Consider the following 22,276-nt stretch of genomic DNA (forward strand, 5'->3'; position numbering starts at 1 on the left):
CAATCTCACATAACTTGTTTGTTGACAAATGAATTACTGCCCAAGGACACCGATATCTATGCAATTCACATAACAATGCTCTATGAAGAAATTAAGATTCGCTTCTAAAATTTAAAAAAAATATATATATAAATGCCAATTATTAAACATCTGTTACTGACGTTCAAATTGAGTTGCATGAAAAAATAAATTTACAAAATCATGTCTTCAGTAAAAAAGAATGTAAACATAGGAGGCACACAGTGGCGTAGCTAGGGTGAGGGGAGGGGGGAAATTTGAAAATCCCCCGGGCCCCCATTTAAAGGGGGGGGGCCCAAATTATTGCTTTTTTAATTAATTAAATTAAATATTATGCAAAAATGCATCGGCCTCCAAAGATGTCAAGCCCCCCTGGCTCCCAAACGATGGAAATTCCTAGCTACGTCCCTGGAGGCACAACAGAGATGTGGCTGCATTGAAATGTTTCAGTAAAATTCCAAACTTTGGTCGAAAATGGAATTATGTTTTAGCTATTCCATCAACATACATGGTTAACTAACCTAGATTTAGTGCGTAACAAAGTTAATGAATAAGCAAAGAAATAGACTGGATGTAGCAAATAGAGGAGACCTTCGCCTCGCTTTGGCAAACTTAAAGCTTGAAATTTCTAATATTGTCAGACTACAGGAGGCACTAGGTTACCATTAGCTTAATTTCATTTTGTAGTGAATTCAGCAATAATATTATTTATATTAAAAATTAAAACTAAATTTACAATTAAACCTAAAAACAGTAGGCCCTAATATTCAAAACTTCAAACTTCTTAGGATTTGAAAGAAAGTCTTTACAATTAATTTTTGTGTGTAATCACTGCAAATTATTTGACATAATTTTTGCATAATGATAATATTGGGTGTTTTTGCCTTTAATTCCGAAGATTACGGCTGAGTCCAGTGTTTCACATAACTACGGAAACCCAACTGCGACCTACATATTTTCCCGAATTTTATGCAGACAAAGCCGTTGTATGCTGGCTTAACTTTGAGCATCAAATGTTTGTCCCGCAGTTTTTGTAAGAGCTCTCGAACTTTTTCTCTCAGAGGCTATCTGCTGCCAGAGAATGCTGCCAGGTACTTTCCTCTATGCCAGTGAGAGCGAAATGGCGCCTGAATAAATCTTTATAGCGCTCACCGGGGAGAGGGGCACATCAAAGCTCGTCAGTCATAGGCCAAGGAGTTCACAATAATCGCCTTTGGCATGCGGTCGTCTCTCAAGCGGGATACTGACAGCATAAAAATTAATAGATAGATGATATTTTGTTCAAATTTGCCTTCTCACGCTTCTTTATAACTGTTTTTCTTAGAGGGGGGCGCTGGCGGATTTGTTTATAGAAAAAATTCGAAAAGGGGGCGGTAGGCCAAAAAAGGTTGAAGATCACTGGTCTAGACTGTAGGAGGACTTTTCGTAATAACAAAAATATTTCCAAAATGACTTCGGGTAGACATCCTTCCTTAACAAATTATTCATTTGATCGAGGCTCGGTCACCTGGTACTTAATAAAATTTTTAAAAAATTCTATATCCCCCTCCTCCTGAAAGTGTGTAGCAGTGTGTGCTGCATGCTGTCAAAGGGTCACCGACACCTTATTTCTCCTTACGGTTAAGTCTTTCCCTTGTCTTGGTATAGCCGCTATAGAGCCAAAGAAAGTAGCCAGATGAACCATTTACCCAAGCCTGTTACTTACCCTACGCTGTCCTTGCTTGGACTGAGACTGACCTGCTGGACCAGACCAGAACTTTGTACTTTTCTTTTCGTCGTGGGTCACTTCAAATTTCTTTGGTGCCTGCAGCCAAATAGGGAAATGAGTAGGAAACATTTTGTAAACATGATCTATGAGTTAATTTCTTTCAATATTGTTTACCTTTGTGTGTGTGTGTGTGTGTGTTTGTGCGCCTGTGTTTGTGTATGTTTCAACATTATAAGCATGATAACATTTGAAACAAGGGCGTATCCGACATGAGGGCATTTCTGCCGTTGGGGCTATTGTCGAAATTGTTGATAGTCGTAGGAAATAAAACCACGCCTCTTGAAACTCTAGGCTCCACTATCGGCGTGTGAGGTTGCTAAAGCTTTTCTTCATCTCCGCTAAATGCAAGGAACCAGGGCCGGTGTTAGGCCACTGCAACCTATGCGGTCGCAGTGGGCCCCGCGCTTTCATAGGTCCCGCGCTATATCTAGGTGTAATTATTAAATCGCAAAATATATACGAAAAGTTCCTGGAAATCTCATGAATTTATTAAAATTTTTTAAAATCTCCTGAAAACTCATAAAATCTCCTAATAATAGACACAATTTTCATTTGTGGGTGTCATTCATTGCGGAAAACGCCAACACTACGCGCAATAAAAGGCATTGTCAGCTTTCATATAATAAAATGTAATGATCGGGCAAATTTTCACCTTAATCGGAAAGTTCCAATACTTTATTTACTTTTATAGTCACTGGCAAAAAAATATGCCATAGGTTGCTAGGTTTGTAAAGTAAAGTTAATTTGATCGTAATTTTGTTCTTAGTAAAGAATGAATAAAATTCAAAGTCGAATTTATTTTCTAATACAAAATCTTAATTTTCACTTATTATCCTTATTCCCACTCAGACTAGGCCCCGTGCGATCAGTTTCGCATAGGGCTCCGCAATTGTTAGGACCGGCCCTGCAAGGAACTCAGTATCTTAGGACGACCCCACCGGAAATACTGTTTTGCTTCCCAATTGGCCTCTTCTAATTCTAACGAACTTTTCTATCCGGACGTCACGTTGAAGCTGGAAAGGAATTTTTTTTTCAGGCCTTCGTGGAGATAAGCTACATCAAGCGATAGCATCTTCCATTACGGCTATTACGGCGCTCCAGTGAGCGTCGATCCGTCTCGGTCGATCTCTTGAATCCAATTATTAATGAGCATAGAAAACAGTGCTCTAAGTAATTGTAGGCGCGGTGGCTGAGTGATAATGCGTTTGGCTTACGAACCGAGGGGTCCCGAGTTCGAATCCTGGTGAGGACTGGGATTTTTAATTTCTGGATGTTAAGGGCGCCTCTGAGTCCTCCCAGATCTAATTGGTACCTGACGTTAGTTAGGTCTGAAATGGGAACTTTTTAAGGTTCCTACTGGGTAATTAGAAAAGCCTTTGCCGAAGTAGGTCACAGAAGGTGAAAAGAAACTTTTTAAGTGTCACCTGGCGGACAATGGATTCATTGGTATCAGATAAGGCAAAATATGTAGGTTTCAAATGGGCTTTCGGGGTTGTCTGAGATACTTCCGTAGTCCTAGATCCTTGGACTTAAGGACAACGCGTTTAAATAATTAAAAAAGACGAATATATTATCCCAACTGTGTAAATAACAAAATCAACAAGGCTAATTATTATCCAACAGTCCGCAGTCAAAGCTCAGCTCTACTAATGGTTCCATTACTTTTACCAGAAGAGAAAATAACTCATTGCAAATTTGTATTTGTTGCATAATAAGATTGTTCCAAAATGTCTAATCACTGGTCTTATTACTGTTTTAAAAATGGTTTTGCTTTTCTTCTTTTCAACCTAGTAAGCAGCTTAAATTTTGTTTAGTCTGTTACTCCATGGAATTATTCAAACGAGTCAAGATTTTTAAGGAATTCACTGAAGTTGCTGTTTAAGTTAATTTTTAAAATTAATATACATTATCTATTATATATAAGCACTGACATTTGTTTCCTGTTTCAGAATATATCGTTTATGGTTCAACATCTACAGGGCGGTAAAATCTAATAGATGACATTTGCAGAGCTTGAAATCTAACCATCTGCAGGGTGGTGAAATCTAACAAGTGACATCTGCAGAGCGTGAAATCTAAAAGTTGTCATCTCCAGGGTTTGAACTCTAAGACATGACAGCTGCAAAACTTGAAATCTATGATGTGACACCTGCTTGAAATTTGACCAGCAACATCCTAGGACTCTGACATGCTTATTCCAAAAGATTTGAGATCTAACTGATGTGTTTCGAACGACTTGACAGGTTTCAACCATTAGCATGAACTCCGACAGATAGAAGCCGTACGGTTTGAAATGAGAAAGGTGTCATCCATTGGAAAGGTGTTATCCATATGATAGTTTTCATCCATAGGGAAGGTGTCATCCAAAGGAAAGATGTCATCCATAGGAAAGGTGTCATGTATATGAAAGTTGTCATATATATGAAAGGTGTCATCTATAGGAAAGGTGTCATCTATAGGAAAGGTGTCATCCATAGGAAAGTTGTCATCCATAGGAAAGGTGTCATCTATATGACAGTTGTCATTATATGAAAGGTGTCATCTATATGACATTTGTCATCTATATGAAAGGTGTCATCTATAGGAAAGGTGTCATCCATAGGAAAGGTGTCATCCATAGGAAAGGTGTCATCCATAGGAAAGGTGTCATCTATAGGAAAGGTGTCATCTATAGGAAAGGTGTCATTCATAGGAAAGGTGTCATCCATAGGAAAGGTGTCATCCATAGGAAAGGTGTTATCCATAGGAAAGTTGTCATTCATAGGATATTGGCCTACATATCTAATAATATTTTAGTGTATTATATCTGTCATTAACAAAAATGCTCTTGTAGGACAGATATGCTTTACCTGGGAATAAAGATTTCCATGCCGCTTTTGGGCGATCAGCAAACTAAATTCAGCTCAAATCATATCACAATTTAAAAATTACCTACATCGGGATTCGAACTCGCGCCCCTTGTTAAGTATCGTCACGTTAAAATAAACAACATGTTTACATTTCGAGAAACAACAATATCAGTAATTTTTCAACAGAACTAAAAATACCACAGGGAGTTAAAATAAATATGGATTTTTCAGTACAATATTATGATTTCTTCCTTTTTTTTTCTGATATTAGAGAGTTATAAATACAAGGGAAGACAATAAACGGGTTCGGTCAATAAGTTTCTAGCTTCATGTTAAGTCTAGTTGTGTGAATTAATTATCGAAGTAAATTTGATTGTATTAATAATGTTTGTTTAATTATTTTATGATTTTGACTTGCAGAAATAAAGTGTTTAGTTTTCAAAGAGGAATTCTTTATTTCGTCATCTAAAAATAGATCTCCTGCAAACAATAGAATTTTGGGTCATCAGGCTTAACTTCTGACACCAACTGTACACATTAACCACCTAGTTTCATTGTAGCTAGTATCCAAACGGTTTATGCCACTCAGCCGCGCACAGTATTACTTATTGTGCAGCTAAAGACCAAATCATTCATCCGTCAGAACTAAGAGAACAGAGACAGTAAAAAGACTCTTACTTTCCAGGTTCGATCTCCTTTCTTAAACTCAATAAACTTAGTGACTTTCTTGGCTCCTTTCTTCAGCTCAAATGTGCCACCTTTGGGCACGTCTAGCTCCCTGTCGGTACTGAATGGATCCTTGGCTACTGTGATCTTCCTCGATTTCTTCTGGACTTGAAAAAACTTGGGCGCTAAATAAAAATATAGGAAAGAGACAGTAATGTACTTCCGGTTCATTTTTACTTCCTGACAATACGTTATTTATTTATTCAACAAGGCCGGCACTACGATTGTAGTTGATTATATGTGCAGTGTTAGAGTACAAAGGCACTTGGCTTCCGAACCGAGGCTCGGATTCCAACCCCTGTGAAAACTGGGTTTTGCATTTTAAAGAACGTCCCGAGTCCAACTAAGTCTAATGGACGCAAAGCACTATTTTGGCAAAGAGATATCCATTGGTTGTAGTGTTGACCACATGAATCCCTTGCTAACCGTCGGTCATAGAAATAGTTGAGCTTTACTTTATCTGCCTCATAGATCGCAAAGTCTGAAATGATAACTTTATGTCCTAGGAACTCTTGGATTGGACAGGGTAAGCTTCAGTTATGTCAATTAAATCTTTAAAATAGTCTAGAATATACACAGATAGGCATTCACCTTTTATAGATTCAAAACTTTACACTGAACTGAAAATAATACAACAGCAAGAATAATGGCCAAATCAATTATAATAATAATAATAATAATAATAATAACAATAATAATAATAATAATAATAATAATAATAATAATAACATCCCAAACATCCTGTTGCTTGTCAGATGGTGATACTGCTGCATACCTGCCACATCACAAATAAATGTTTATTGGATACTGTTAAGGGACTACAATGATTATTTAATCTCTATAATGAAGCTCGATCCTGTCAGTGTCAGAGATTCAATATTATTCATTATTAATAATAATGGAAATAATAATAATAATGGAAATAATAATACTAATACTGATACGCTAGTTCTATTAAACTCAGTGGACACAGTAAAGAAAGATAACCGTGAAATATGTTTTTTCTTTTAATTGACGTTAATCCTGACACTGTGACATTGTCACTATATCTCTATATCTATATATCTATATATTGCACATTCAATGACTTCCATTACAGAACATTATTTATCATATCTATATGGTTTTCTTTCTACACTAAAATGTGAACACAACAGCTGTAGAGGTGATAGGTTTAATAGGAAAGAAAAGAAAAATGATGAGTTGGATTATGATTTCTCTTAATGAATAGGAAAGTAAAGCCAGAGTATTTTAATAAGCCAGACTGTTTAAATACTGAATTTTAAAAAAAATTAAATATATTTATCGATTGCATTGATTGGCCAGCTTTAAATAATATGCCCGGTGTGAGAACAATGTCATGCTTTAAAAAGAAATCTTGTGTGACTTTTGACGACAATTTTTTTTATTTTGATTTTATTTCTAAATGTTTGTAAGTTATTACGTCATAAAAAATCAATTACAATCACATCAACTCTTAACCAATGTCTCAGTTAACAATTGGAGTTTTTAACATTAACCTATTTCATTAAGGGATGAATCAAATAAAAAACAAAACAAAAGAAATACCAGTACAAAAAATGAAAAAAAAAAAAAAAAGAGAAAGAAAGACTAGTGGTGCTTACAGGCACTTACAGACAGTAGACTAGCAAATTCAACTAAATGTTTAAAAAAAATATTTGTAGTTCAAAGCAAAACAGAAACGAAGTTATTTAAAAATACGGAAATGAAAAATCAGACTTGAAAATGCAGGATAGGTGATTTTGAAATAGAAAAATCACATTAATTTATGAACAGTGAAGATGTTTCATAGATTTGCAGAATTTAGCTCTGTTTTCAGGTGTATACAATAAATTATAAGGCAGCTCACTAAAATTCATGTAAGCAATTCATCAGTTTATATCCGATTCATACCCACATCGCCAAACAGTGCGTCACAATAAGTCGCACTAAATATTTAGATATTTCAAATTTAAATCAATTTTATTACATTTGTTTTTTCGTGAATCGTTTTGTTTCCTTTCTTGCAGGTCATAATGTGAAAACTTTGTTAATTGGTTAGCCTAAATATTTGGCAAGTTGTATACATGTTAGTTTGTTAGCTGCTTTTGAAAAAAAAATGCAGTTGAATAATTCAGAAAGCACAAAGTATAGGCTATCTTGTAATTGGAAAATTACTATTATGTTATTATCTATGACCTCAGTATCGGACATCTTTACCACTTTGCTAAGGTGTATTATTATATTTAAAAAAAGAATTAGCTAAATTGTGCGATGAAAGAAAGAAGGTGCTGAAGAAATAGCAAATAAACTCAAAGACAAATGGACAGGTATTACCTGTGTAAGTGATGTCGTGCCGTTTTTTGCCAAATGGAACATTTTCCTTGGCACCTGGAGATAATTGTAATTGTGTCCTCAAAATCTTTTTTTTTAATTGAAATATTTTTCCCTTTGTAATGTGAGACTATAAAAGCCATTTCTTTTTTTTTTCCCCATTGTCCATTTCACCTTTATTTCCACGCAGGGCCGGCCTTAGGCAGCCGTCTAGGGCCTCCGATTGGTGGGGGCCGCACAGAGGATTTCATTTTCTTTAAACAATTGTCAAAATTAGATCAATTCTTAAATAGAGCTTTATGTCATACAGCCTAGCTCTACTTTGACTATACACTTGTTAGACTACCTCTGTTAGGGGGGAACCTTGTTGCTTCCTTTTAGTGAACATGTCTCAACTTTATCTCGAGTCTGGTTTGTTAAAGGTTTGTAACATCTGCATTAATATGTTTAAGAAGCTTTACGGATTTTCATCCGGCATCGTCATGATTGCTCTATTTGAAATTTAGTTAATTAATGGCTTAGATTTAGATACAGTTCGGTTTTAAATCAATTGCATACTTTTATTATTTCAGTGCTTATCATGTATTTTTATTTTATGGGGGGGGGGGGTCTCCAGTTACTTAAGGCCGGTCCTGTTTCATGGTTGAATAATAAACAAAGGAAATCTTCTCTAAGTGCTGGCCATTTTAAATAAACTAGTTTGAATGTTTTGACCCATTTATTGTGTCAAGAAAAGTTTTTAAATTCATTCATATGATTAAGTATTTTTTCCATCATAACAAAGGTAAAGCTAGGTGTCTTTATCCCAATACTTCAACAGGTTTCGTAAGAAAACTTTTGTCCATGCATATGTTCACACTCAAACTTCTAAATGGTGAAATGGTGGTACTGAGAGATCTACAGTGAACAGCCATCATAGGACTGACAATTCATGCACCTATATCGCTCTAAAGATAGATAGCTGATATGTCAATATTAAAAAATAAATACATTTATACTCTATCAAGAACGTGTATTATATCTTGCATTGCACAAATAAATCTAAATGTATATTAATGATAATAATTATAATTATGGGCTGTTAGCAATCATAATGTAAAGGTCAAGTCAATCTATATATGTTTTGGACAGATAAATCTTAATCTTTTTCTTGACTATAGTGAAACATTTTTTCCTAAAAAAAAAAGAACAAAGATTTTCTAACAAATGATCTACTTGAGTGTCAAGAAATAAGAAAGCAGATGTTTTATCTGTATACAAGGTGAACGTTTTCTTATACAAACAATGCAGAGAGTTAATATATCTACAGTCAACAAAACCACTGGGACATTCCTTGTTCCATTTACCAGGACAAAATTGTACAAATACTCCTTTTTTTTCCTGGTGCTATTAGAGCGTAGGACGTACTCATTTTCATTTTTTGAAGTAACTTCTGTATTTTATAAGATAAGACAAGATACGTTGCCACGAGTGTGGAGATAAGACAAGGAATCAAGCACTAGAACAGACCTAAAGAAATCATCTTTGATCCTGATACACACCAGACAGATTTCTTCAAAAACTGTCCAAACAAAGAAATTATCCAGCAGAATAGTTGAAAACCAATTATCTGTACGCATACCAAAATAAGCTATCGGTAAATACAGTCACCTCAGGTGATAATGAATCTAATTGTTGAATCCAACAGACTTGAACCCCACTCCATTCGTCTCACCCCCCCCTCCCGGCTGACCCACGTGACCAAGAAAGTGGACACTCACGTTCTCGGAGAAGTCTGGCTTGTTCTTCAGCTTCCGTCTCTTTGGACTTGTCCACAAACTCCAGACGACTGGTCTTCTTGACTGGCGATCTGTTAAGATAAGAAAGGTGGTAATACTACATTGAATAAGTCATACACGAGTGTCCATTCATTGTTCTTCAACGTAGATGATGGGAAAATTGTATTTTCGAAGAGAAAATCATAGTGGACTTCCGACAAATCTAACTTAGCGTAAAGTCATCAATAAATGACTTCAGCTTTTGAAACATCGATGTCCAGGTAATATTAAATCTATCTGTTGTAACAACTAAGATGAATGAGTTAATAAAGAATTTCTGAGCTCTAATGTCTTCAGGTCAGCTCAAAATTTAGATTGTCATAAAATTTTTTTTAAATTTTGGATTTAACCCTATAAATTGCAGACGTTCCTTAAAATAAAAATACTTAGTAAAACTGTGCTGTTTGATTTTAATCAATAACGTTATATTTATTTTTTGTGTCTTATAAAAAACTTACTTTTGTTTCGACTCCTCTACACCACTTTTGCTTTCCGAAGGCTTCATGACGTAATGACGGGGCTTGTGCTTAGCAACGCTGCCATCTTTAAACAGAAACATTTTTTTTCTTACCAATGTAATTGCCATGCTACTACCATAAAAACAAATAAAACATGACAAAACATAAGGCCGTTGTTGAACCCTAGAAGATAAAGCGAATGAATAATAGATGCTTACTACTAATTATGAATTCACTGTGACACATTGCAACAGGGACAATTCCTGATGTCTCATGGAGATAGGTCTAAGTTACGTGATAGATTCCTTACATGTGAAAGGCGGAAAATATCCAAACTCTATTAAATTTTCAACGGCTGTCACCCAACAGTGTGGTATACACTCCGGACTGTCGACACAATGGTCCCGTGTTCGAATTCGAATTTCAAAGTTTCAATTAGATCTAAGAATGGGCGTGGGAGAAATAACGTGTACACACTTTTTACCAGACAGACAGACAGATAGACAGACAGAGTAAGTTGATAAAAGCTTTATAAAAAGAAAATAACATTTATATATTTATGGCATTGGTTGTTTAAATAGTCATTAAGGCTTGTCCTGTAGGTATAGTAAACTGACCTGACAGAATTCCTTCATCCTCTTCCTCGCTGTCCATTACTTGACTTTTATTGCGGTCAACTTTCTCATGGACTGACCTCTTAGTGAACTGGTTCCCGTTCTGAAGGCGGTCAACAAAGTCAGTGTCCAGTCTGTACAGGATGCGATCACTGGAAGCTTCTATAAGTAGATATCATTGCTTGACCAGAAGAAGGCTAAGGTGACCTTTGAAATACTATTTAGTTTTTGTTAGACCTCTCAACTTAACAAAACACACACACACAAACTAGAACAGATTCCAAAAAAAAAGTCATGAGATCTTTAATAAAAAAAAAAAAGCAAGTTTACATTTGACTAGAGTACAAAATGAGTAAATTACTAAATTTAGAGACATATCATGACCGAAAAATAGCAATAATACTTAACGCACTAAAAACACTACACACACTTACATAAATAATCAGAAAGACTTAAACGAGCCCCCAAATATATGTTACAGCTTTCTATTATATATGTCTAAAGCTCTTTAATTCACTACCAAACCACAGTGAAATGTCTAGGTGCCCCTGGGTTCAGCTATAATTACATCAAACACTTAACAACTCGATAAAAACACAGACACTTTATTCTCACTTCATGGCGTATATCATACGCTGGACTCAGATTTGTTTCAAAACTAACGCACTTCCGGTCATCCGCGCACACATTCAAACTGACATATATCTGTAAAAATAGATTATACACACATACATTCATCCGTGACATATGCTAGGACAAAGTCGTTTAAGTACTCCATCTTCCCTGGTGCAATTAGAGCATGAAACGGGTTGCCTGAATCAGCAAAGGAAAACCAACAACTTTTTGAGTTGAAGTGTCTAACACGACTAGAATCTGAAATTGATAAACTTGAAAGAAACTTAAAGATCTCTTGCAACGTAACAAACAAACAAACAAACAAACACGTGATCAACATACCGGATATGTTCGTGGGCTCTCTCCGCGCGTCCCCTTCTTCCTCTTCCTCGTGGTCAACAAATCCTTGCTTCCTCCTTCTTGCCATCTCCTCATCTCGTGTCCTCCTCCTGTATCTTTTTGGTTCCTCTCCCACCCCGCTGTCCACTGTGCTGTCGTCCTCTCTCTCCTCCGCTTCCCCTTTTCTCGTCTTCAGGTCATCTGTGCTCACGATGGTGATGTATGGAGGATCTGGAGGTGAATTGTGAGAAATACCACACAGAGTTAGATACCACACAGATTTAGATACCACACAGAGTTAGATACCACACAGAGTTAGATACCACACAAGAGTTAGATACCACACAGAGTTAGATACCACACAGAGTTAGATACAACACAGAGTTAGATACAACACAGAGTTAGATACCACACAGAGTTAGATACCACACAGAGTTAGATACCACACAGATTTAGATACCACACAGAGTTAGATACCACACAGAGTTAGATACCACACAGATTTAGATACCACACAGAGTTAGATACCACACAGAGTTAGATACAACACAGAGTTAGATACCACACAGAGTTAGATACCACACATTGTTAGATACCACAGAGTTAGATACCACACAGAGTTAGATACCACACAGAGTTAGATACAACACAGAGTTAGATACCACACAGAGTTAGATACCACACAGAGTTAGATACCACACAGAGTTAGACACCAACCACACAGAGTTAGATACCACACAGAGTTAGACACCAACCACACAGAGTTAGATACCACACATTGTTAGATACCACAGAGTTAGATATCACACATTGTTAGATACCACACATTGTTAGATACCACACAGAGTTAGATACCACACAGAGTTAGATACCACACAGAGTTATATACCACACAGAGTTAGACACCAACCACACAGAGTTAGATACCACACAGAGTTAGATACCAAACAGAGTTAGATACCAAACAGAGTTAGATACCACACAGAGTTAGACACCAACCACACAGAGTTAGATACCACACAGAGTTAGATACCCTATAGAGCTAGATACATATAGAGCTATCTAATCTAATCTAATCTAATCTAATCTAATCTAATCTAATCTAATCTATCTATCTATCTATCTATCTATCTATCTATCTATCTATCTATCTATCTATCTATCTATCTATCTATCTATCTATCTATCTATCTATCAATGTGTATACACATTTATATTTCTTTATCTCTTTTTCTCTCTCCGACAAAAAAAAGTACAGTATTCAATCTCAGATTCAGTTTATTTTTCCATTCTCTATCTAATACTCCCTCTCTCTCTCTCTCTCTCTCTCTCTCTCTTTCTCTCTCTTTCTCTCTCTCTCTCTCTCTTCATCTCTGTGTATAGCCAATCAACATTCTCGTTAGTTGTGTTTTGTTTCAATAATTCCACTCTGAAGCTAAATTTAATTCGTTCCCACTGTTCTTTAAACATTCTGTCGGATTAGTTCTTCTACCATTTCAATTTATCATTACATTTTTCAATTGTCTAGTGTGGATTTGTGTTTCTCCAATACAATGTCATAGATACCCGGCTTAGCTTTTTTTAGTTGTGTCCCTAGATTCACGTCTAGAATTAGAAAGTCGTAGTGCCACCAACTACCAACGTTGAAGCTATAGAGTCTGTGTAAAACTTTGTTACTCACATGTCCCGAGGTTTGTCAGTCTTTGATGTCTTGAACCTTGATCACGTGTCTGACCTTCCATTATGTCATTTTCAGCGCGCTGTCTGGCTCTCTCGAAAGCAGCAAGATCTCCATATTCTAAAAGAGTAGAGAAAACAGAATTCTTAAATTTGTAGCAAGATTTCCATATGATACAAATTAAATTAGTAGCAGTTCGAGATTACAGAATCCTTAAATTTGTAGCAATTAGAGATAACAAAATCCTTAAATTTGTAGCAAGATCTCTATATTCTACACAAGTAGACAAAATAGTTTCTTTAAATGTGTAGCTAAGCTGATAGTTTTGAGTTTGTAAGCCCTATAACCACCCGGAACTAGACCTAGATCTACACGGTTTGCATCCCCCAACAACTTTAGCCATCGAAATTTGAAACGTACTATCTATTATGGACTGAAGTTCTTCTTCTGTTGATGGAACCCTCCAGGTGCTGGGATTCTTCCAAAATTTAGGGTCACGTGGCCTGTCATGTTTCCAGAACCGGAAACCGCCGCCTGTCATGGCTGGAATGTCTTCATGCACACTAATGGAAGAAACATACAGAGATATTTGCATAAAATTTCAAATATCTTAAAATAATAAAACATTTTCAACCTACAACTTGGATGATATATTAGCGAGATTAGAATGAATGAATGTGTAATGAGGGTTAGATCTAATAAAGATTCCAGTTGATAAACTCAGGAAATAATGAAATATGTTTATAGTGAAAGTCTGGACTTGAAAAAGTTGTGGGCTTGAAGCCATGAGCAGTATTTATTGTGGAGACTTTTTTCAATACTTTTATGAACATTTCATGAGTAGACCGGCATATAGAAATGCATATTTCATATTTTAATGAAAGAAGTAGAGCAACTGGACACAATTTCATTTATTTTCGAATACAATTTATAAGCCTATTTTTTATTTGTTAGAGGCCATGGGTAGCCGCAGAGAACGCACTGCCGTAAATTTTGCTCTGGTTTACATGTATAACTTATATGGCTCCTTTTGTCTCGAAAGGCAATGGATGTATAATTTAATAATTAAACATATAGAGAATGAATGATTGTAGTATTATAGAAATTACATATGTTGAAACAAAAAATGACTGTAGGATTAACACTTGAAACTTTTAGAAGGCAATCATTATCTGTGTCTTTGTCTGAGGACAAGTTAATAAGACATAAGGTAAGACAAAGCCCTTCAAATGTTAAAGGATTAAAAAAAAAAAAAAAGAAAAAAGAAAAAGAAATACATACTGTGGTTTTGAGTTTTTATCACAGCCGTAGCAAAACCCTGCTCTCTTGCACCCGGAACAGAAACCTGGGAATGACCAGTGGGCTTCCCTCACGTCGCTGGCCTTTAGTTGTTTTTGGTGCAGGAGAATAGAGGCCACGATCTGGACATAGGTAGACTGTCCAGCCAGAATGGAGTGACGGAGAAAGGTGAAGGACGGCAGCTCTGGTAAGTGGTTCAAGCTGTGAATGACAGTGTACAAATCAGAAGCAGAAAAGAATGACCGTGCTGGACAAACAATAGCGGACGGCAGTGAGCCTGCTGGACAAGCAATAACAGACGGCAGTAATCCTGCTGGACAAACAATAGCAGACGGCAATAGTACTGCTGGACCTACAATAGCGGACGGCAGTGATCCTGCTGTGCTAGCAATAGCAGACGGCAGTGATCCTGCTGGACCAACAATAGCAGAGTAGAGTGACCGTTCTTGACCAACAATCGCAGACGGTAGTGATCCTACTGGACCAACAATAGCAGACGGTAGTGATCCTGCTGGACCAACAATAACAGAGTCGAGTGACCGTTCTGGACCAACAATAGCAGACGGTAGTGATCCTGGTGGACCAACAATAGCAGACAAGAGTGACCGTTCTGGACCAACAATAGCAGACGGCAGTGATCCTGCTGGACCAACAATAACAGAGTAGAGTGACCGTTCTGGACCAACAATAGCAGACGGTAGTGATCCTGCTGGACCAACAATAGCAGACAAGAGTGACCGTTCTGGACCAACAATAGCAGACGAGAGTGATCCTGCTGGACCAACAATAGCAGACGAGAGTGACCGTTCTGGACCAACAATAGCAGACGAGAGTGATCCTGCTGGACCAACAATAGCAGACGAGAGTGACCGTTCTGGACCAACAATAGCAGACGGTAGTGATCCTGCTGGACCAACAATAGCAGACGAGAGTGACCGTTCTGGACCAACAATAGCAGACGGTAGTAATCCTGCTGGACCAACAATAGCAGACGAGAGTGACCGTTCTGGACCAACAATAGCAGACGGTAGTGATCCTGCTGGTCGAAAGGCTGTGATCTGGACCATCAACAGCAGAGTGACTTTAAAACGGGTGCACGATTTTTACAAATTTCGACAGTGCAATCAAACGTGTGACATCGTCGAATGGGCGCGTAGAGAACTTTCGATTCCTAAGTGAGCGATTGTAAATGTGTGTCTGCTTCTTACATGAGTTACGTGAACAACCGTATGAAGCTCTTTTTCCTACTATTGACATTGCCTGCATACAGATGCGATAGTTTCGACTTTGAAAGCAATCAAGCACAGAACCATTAGGTAAATTATACATAGGCACGGATTTAAAGTCACAACACTAATAGTCGTTTATTTTTTAATGAATGTAATACGCAGACTATTGATTAAAACGTGTGTTAATTATTATAATTACTTCATTTTGAACTAGCACATCACTTGATGACTTCAAATGTGATATAGTTGAATATATATATGATGTAATTATTTTCTCTTTTGAAGTATTGTCTGTAATTTTTAAGATACAAAGTTGAGATCTATAAGAGTCTATTATGTCTTCAGTGTCTCGTGTCTCCGTTCATTCCCGGACTTCAAACTTCATCTCGCTACACTGGCTGCATCCCCTCATGAACTGTAGCAAGAAACACATTTTTATCTCCCTCTTTTCCCCTTTGATGTGCCCCAGTCCAAATTCTCTCTGTCTGCTCCTCGAATTGCAAAGAAATCAGAGACCATAAAGCAAAGGGATTTAACAAATATATTTCAGATTACTATTTTTCAAGTAGAGTTATCGGTCTTTACAGAAAATTGTTATAAATAGACACACGGTTATGACATCAAGAAGTCTAAATTCCACAACAGTCTGATATGCGTTCGTCGTTCGATAGTCACGATTTTTCCCGGTTTTAAATTCTTGTTGCCGCCAACTACGATCAAATTAATATTCATAATTATTCGTGTACTTTATTAACTATTCATTGTTTTATCTATTCTTGAAGTTAATACAATAGTGTTTGACATTCTGTTATTCTACTGATTAAAATAATATAAAAAATTAACTGAAATCACAATAGACTTATCTGCGCATGATGGTTAATGTAAGTTAATTAGTGAAACACAGAACCTGCCCAAGAATTAGTGACCATAGGGCAACGTGCGTGAGCACGAAAAATATATCTATAATTTGTAAAAATGTGGGTTCTGTACATTTATGAAGAGGCATATTTCAGGGTAATTCTCCGCCTTGGCTCTGTCTTATAATTAGCCCAGACAAGGCAACTTGGTGAAAGCGTTCAAGTAGTCTTAGTTGCTTTCTGTATAACATCAATGTATCAGATCCATATAGAAGGGTTGAGAGAACCTCTGCTTGCTAGACATTGATTTTTGTAGGCAGGCGGAGCGATTTATTCCGTCAAACTCTCGCCTGGAGGTGTCCAAAAGCAAGACAGCACTACAAACAGCGATGCCCTTGCGAGCACCGGTATGGGCAGTATAGACTTCTTATGGTCTGACAGTTACGCTGGGCAAGGCACGTATCCCGTAAGGGGGAAGAACGTATGCCATAGGCAGTCTTTTTTTAGAGAGCTGAAAGGTGGCCGACGTAACAGAGGCGCTCCACGGAAACGCTTCAAAGACCAGCTTAGTCGCCAATTTGCCTTAGCTGACAAAGAAGAGAGCACCTGATTGCACGAAGCCTCAGAACAAGACAGCTGAAAGCTGCGGGAAACATTTTAGACCAAAAAAAATCCGCTGCCTAGGACAGACGCAGACGGCGAAAAGAAAATCTTTTTCGACCATTGGCGGACAATGATTATACTTGCTCTGGATGTGGCAGTAATAGTAATCTGAAATAAGTAGGTCGCATATGGGGTGCGTAGCCATTGAAAATACTACATTTTGTTTATCTTTTAGATTAGCACAATGCTAAAAAATAATCTGCTATAAAATATACATGTCACGGCCGAAAACCCGAAGTTTGGCCAATGTGCGAATTGAAACATGGTAGACCTAAACCTTTGTTGTGTCAATTAAGACATCTACTACTCGGTCACACGCCGCCGGTAGTTGTTTGTTTTTTAGTACTGATGTTAAAACCAATAAAATAAAATCACAAAATATTTAAGAAATAGAGGCGTCTTATTAATGTTCCTTATCATACCCGCGCACGAATCATTAATTATGTTATAGGGGCGTGGTGGCTAGACTTCCAAAACGGGGTGTCTCGGGTTGGAATTCGGTTGGTCGTTGTGCTGGCCACGTGACAACCTTGTTAACGGTGGGCCCCCCAAAAAAACCATATGAACTTTACATTATCTGCCCCATAGATCGCTGCTTAACTTTTACTGTCTGAAACCGTAGACCATATCCTTTTTGAATGCCCCTTCCTAATCCACTTTAGGCAGACCCTACTACCACTCCGGCCTACTACCACTCCGGAGTTTCCTCGTTCTGATAGTACTCACCTTTCTGCCACGAAGGCCACGTCATCAACTGGAATCTCCTGCAACATATTGATCATTATATAAATGTGGGCAATGTAAGCAATTTTTTTTTATTAGTAATAGTGTCCACGTTTTAGGCTGAGCCTAGAATAGCATGCAAAATAAAAAAAAAATTCTTATATTAAGTGTAATTGTATCAATTAGTTTGGATCAGTCATGTTATTAAATTTGTAATAGATCTAGACTAGACGCTAGACTATTCTAGACTAACGATAAAGCTCTGTGCGGTTAGATATTATTTTGACCCATCGTCCTTGTTTGGCGTCATTACATGCTTTTAGCTTTCTCAATGAGCTATGATCCTATCACATGCCCCTGGGCCAGTTGGGAAATGAGAGGGAGGGGAGTAGGAAGGGGGTATCTATGTGAATGTTACCTTGGTTGTTTTTTCAAAAACGTTGTACGACTTGAATTAGAACTCGAGAGCTCAAGCCATTACACTAGCCACTGTGCCAGTGAAGTGCTTTTGAAGAAAAAAGAAGATTTCAAGGTTATCTATTATTAGCTCAAACCTTTAAACCACGACCTAATTCTCTACTCAAAATATAAGGGGGATTAATTCAACTTATGCCACCACATCTTTCAAGTACAATTTCTTTCCTATGTTCCGTAGCAAGCAAAATAATTACCAATGGTTAATTAATTAATTGGCTATTTTTTATATTACTGTTTTGTCAGGTACAAGAAATATTTGAGAAAAAGTTCACTTTGATCCGAGATTGGGTGTTGGAGAAATCACGTGCACAAAAATTTTTTACCAGACAGAAGGAGTGAGTTGATATAAGCTTTGTAAAAATATAGAAAATTCTGATCGTAATAGATGTATACACTTTTGTTTGAAGCAAGAAATATTGGAACTTTCTTTAGCTTGTGTAATAAGTAAGATAAGTTAGCTTTTGACAATTTGTGGCATATTCTCCATTAAGGATTTGCTATAAAAATATATGTAATCAAGTCTTTGTTGTTGTTTTTCTGGTATGTTTATTTTGCATAATCTATTTCGTCCCTTTTTTAAACGTATAATTAATCCATTTCAGTTAATAAGTAATTGAATGTCATTTGATATCCTATTGTGAATGCTGTTTTCTTATAGTCATTGGGATATCTCGAAGATGTCATGCAGATACGGCCAGCGGGCCAGATCCGACCCTCGACGTGCTTCCCCCCGGTCCGAAGAAACGTCGGCACAAGAGAGTAAATCCCCATCCCATAAACATTTTTAAAAGGTATCTTTACCTAATGTTTATCTTTTCTAATGGATTGCTGCGATAGCTTTTAACTTTTTTTTTTTTTTTAGCGTTTTTGAAATACGACTCAGAATATAAAATCTACCTGGAAAAGTGAACGGATCTTTACTTTTTTGTGGGACATGCTACCATGGTAGCCAAAATGTTTGTTATATACAGAAAGTGAGGCTGTTTAACAAAAACAAAAAAAAACAACAACAATAAAATAAACAGAATTTACGCCATTTTCTGACGCGTAAAAAGAAAACTCAAATATTCCCAGTAATTAATGTAAGTACTAGATCCTCGAGTCTCAAATAAAATAGTTTCAGGTCAATTTCATTACGTTGTTTGTATAATTTCGATCATGTGGCCCGCGACACTAGTGTTGGAAATTAAAATGGCCCGCAGATTGAATTAGGTTGGGCATCACTGACTTTGACTATTTATTTGACGATTCGACACTAATTCGTTATACCTGTCCAGCACAGTGCTAAAAGAGCTTGCTCAGGCCTGGACAGCCTCCACCACGGGGAAGTGCGGTCAGGGCGTCTCATGCACTCCCAGTTTCCACGGGCTTATGGGGACTTGTCCCAACACTCAAACCACTTTTCCGTTTCTTTTTTTTTTTAATTATAGCCAGAGCATGATTAAAACTCACAGCCTGTTCAGTGAGTGGTGTTTGCCCTCCATGGTGGGCCAAGGAGTCTGCAAAGGTGTTGCCAGTCACACCTATGTGACTCAGTACCCACTGCATTATTACAGGGGTACCATATGTTATGTTTATGTTGTATGAAACTATGTTATAACGGTTAATATTAACAATTGAATCTCTCAGATGATCAAAATATTCTCCTTCAACATTGCACCATTCTTCAAATCTCTATGCACAGAGCCTGTCACTATACTTCAACCCTATAAAAGGTAGGTTAATAACAGTAAAAAATACTTTTGGGCCAGACACTAGATGTATGTATTGGCTCAAGTATAATGATTTTAACGGCATATTGTCCTCATAGAGGAAGGACTTATATTGAGTACTTATTTAGCAGTTGTAACTTTGTCCTCATAGAGGAAGGACTTATATTGAGTATATATTTAGTAGTTATAACTTGATCCTCAGATAGAAAGGACTTATATTGAGTACTTATTTAGCAGTTGTAACTTTGTCCTCATAGAGGAAGGACTTATATTGAGACTTATTTAGCAGTTGTAACTTTGTCCTCATAGAGGAAGGACTTATATTGAGTACTTATTTAGCAGTTGTAACTTTGTCCTCATAGAGGAAGGACTTATATTGAGTACTTATTTAGCAGTTGTAACTTTGTCCTCATAGAGGAAGAACTTGTATTTTTTAATATATTATTTGTTACAAGTCGTAACTTAGTCCTAAGTAAAGAAGGACACATTTTCTAATGAAGGCATTTGTATTGAGTACTACGTTTTACTATAAGTTTATTCAGACTGTGGAGATATTATTTTATTCTTGAAGTTAATGTTTAATTGTGTACTACGCATTTCTTCTAATTTATGACTGCATTGCCTGCCAAGTAGTTTATTTCAATCAATAAATTCATTGTCTGCTGATAAGTGCGTTGCTTAGTGCATTTTAATCTATGTAGTTACACTTAATTACGTCTAGAGCTCTATAAAGTCTCAAGCACACAAGGATACATATGAAGAACCCAAGGTACAGCAAGAATTGAATACTAAAAATATGGATGTTAGAGCCTACAGGACTGATGGAGCTATTAGAGGAAGTACAGTTTGATTCATAAATTTCAAAAACCTATTTTATTCCCATTTTCAATGGAATAAGGAAGAAATAAAGAATTTTTTTTCTGAGCGTGAGACACAATAAATCAATAAATTCATTGTCTGCTGATAAGTGCGTTGCTTAATGCATTTTAATCTATGTTGTTACACTTTATTTTTCTATAAACGAATTTTGTGTTCTTCTTCTTTGTATTCATTGGGCATGTCGGAGGGCTCTGATCAGCAATCCTATATCTGAGATGAACCGCAGAGTGGTTTCAAGATCAGGCAGTTCTCCGTATAGTTTTTCTTCTATAGGAGAGTTCCGGGACCACAGTCTTGTTGATAAGAGCGATATTCCGTGAGAAAATATTGGGCGTAGCCTGTAGGCAAACATAAGACATAAACCATGTAGGTATGTACACATGCATATGTGTATTTAATATAAGAGATAAGAATTATATTATGCATGGGCTTGGCATTCAGTAATTCTAAACGCCGAATCGAAAGTCTTGGCTACAGCTCAAACCAAACACCAAAATAACACGTCTTGTTGGTGCTCGCCCACCACCCACCCACTCTTCTCTGGTTTCCAATTTGCACTTCTCGGCACGCCGACTCCTCAAAAAAAAAATTCTTTACGATTATAGATCTACTGTCTCCAGGCGGCATTAGTCTCGGCTTTCATGACCCCCTGCTTAAACTCAGCTCATAAAAAGACTTAAAGAGAGTTCGAGGGTCACAGTAAACCATTCAGCCTTACTTTCTTTGCAGTAAATAAAACTATTATTGATTTTTCCTCTGGGACCAATTCGTTTTTTATGTAGCGCTGATAGTAATTTGAAAAGCTCGTTCTATGTACGGCCAAAGGCTAAAGCTGAGGAAATTGAAAAGTTTTCATTTACATATGTTGTTTTTGTACCTTTTTTTTTTTACTTTTCATTGGAGCTGCAACGTCTAAATGTATTGTATTCACCGACTGAAAAGATTAAAGCGATATTTATAGATGTTTTGGGGCGAATGGCGCCCCCGCCTAACTTGGTGTACTTGTTTGTAAAAAGAGTTGATTTCAAAGGGCGGCAGTACTTTGTGAGGGATACAATGTCAAGTCTGCAGTCTGTACCTAAAATAGTTACATTCTAATAGACATTGATGATTGACACGTGTAGATCTAATCAAAACGTGGTTGCCTTACTTGAAATTGTCGATCTGTGTTATAGATATCACTATCTGTTTTAAGTTTCGAAATGACTCATCTTTCAGAAA

At 36.9% G+C, this 22,276-nt stretch overlaps 1 protein-coding gene across 5 annotated transcripts in view; it reads right to left on the reverse strand.

Annotated features, from left to right (window-relative positions):
* The window catches only part of LOC106067373 (uncharacterized), an 84,382-nt gene that overhangs the window by 39,671 nt on the left and 22,435 nt on the right, over positions 1–22,276 (reverse strand). For 4 of the 5 annotated variants that reach the window (XM_056015691.1, XM_056015690.1, XM_056015688.1 and 1 more), the window contains exons 4-14: positions 17,991–18,028; positions 14,498–14,716; positions 13,637–13,779; positions 13,220–13,336; positions 11,542–11,769; positions 10,588–10,746; positions 9,971–10,055; positions 9,456–9,544; positions 7,699–7,752; positions 5,314–5,486; positions 1,724–1,822 (exon numbers count right to left, since the gene is read on the reverse strand). In XM_056015691.1, coding sequence (XP_055871666.1) covers positions 1,724–1,822; positions 5,314–5,486; positions 7,699–7,752; positions 9,456–9,544; positions 9,971–10,055; positions 10,588–10,746; positions 11,542–11,769; positions 13,220–13,336; positions 13,637–13,779; positions 14,498–14,716; positions 17,991–18,028 — 1,404 coding nt within the window. The remainder of the gene's footprint in view (positions 1–1,723; positions 1,823–5,313; positions 5,487–7,698; positions 7,753–9,455; positions 9,545–9,970; positions 10,056–10,587; positions 10,747–11,541; positions 11,770–13,219; positions 13,337–13,636; positions 13,780–14,497; positions 14,717–17,990; positions 18,029–22,276) is intronic. The other variant, XM_056015692.1, reaches the window with a different exon arrangement.

Source organism: Biomphalaria glabrata, chromosome 17 (assembly GCF_947242115.1).
Source record: "Biomphalaria glabrata chromosome 17, xgBioGlab47.1, whole genome shotgun sequence".
NCBI classification, from domain to species: Eukaryota; Metazoa; Mollusca; class Gastropoda; family Planorbidae; genus Biomphalaria; species Biomphalaria glabrata.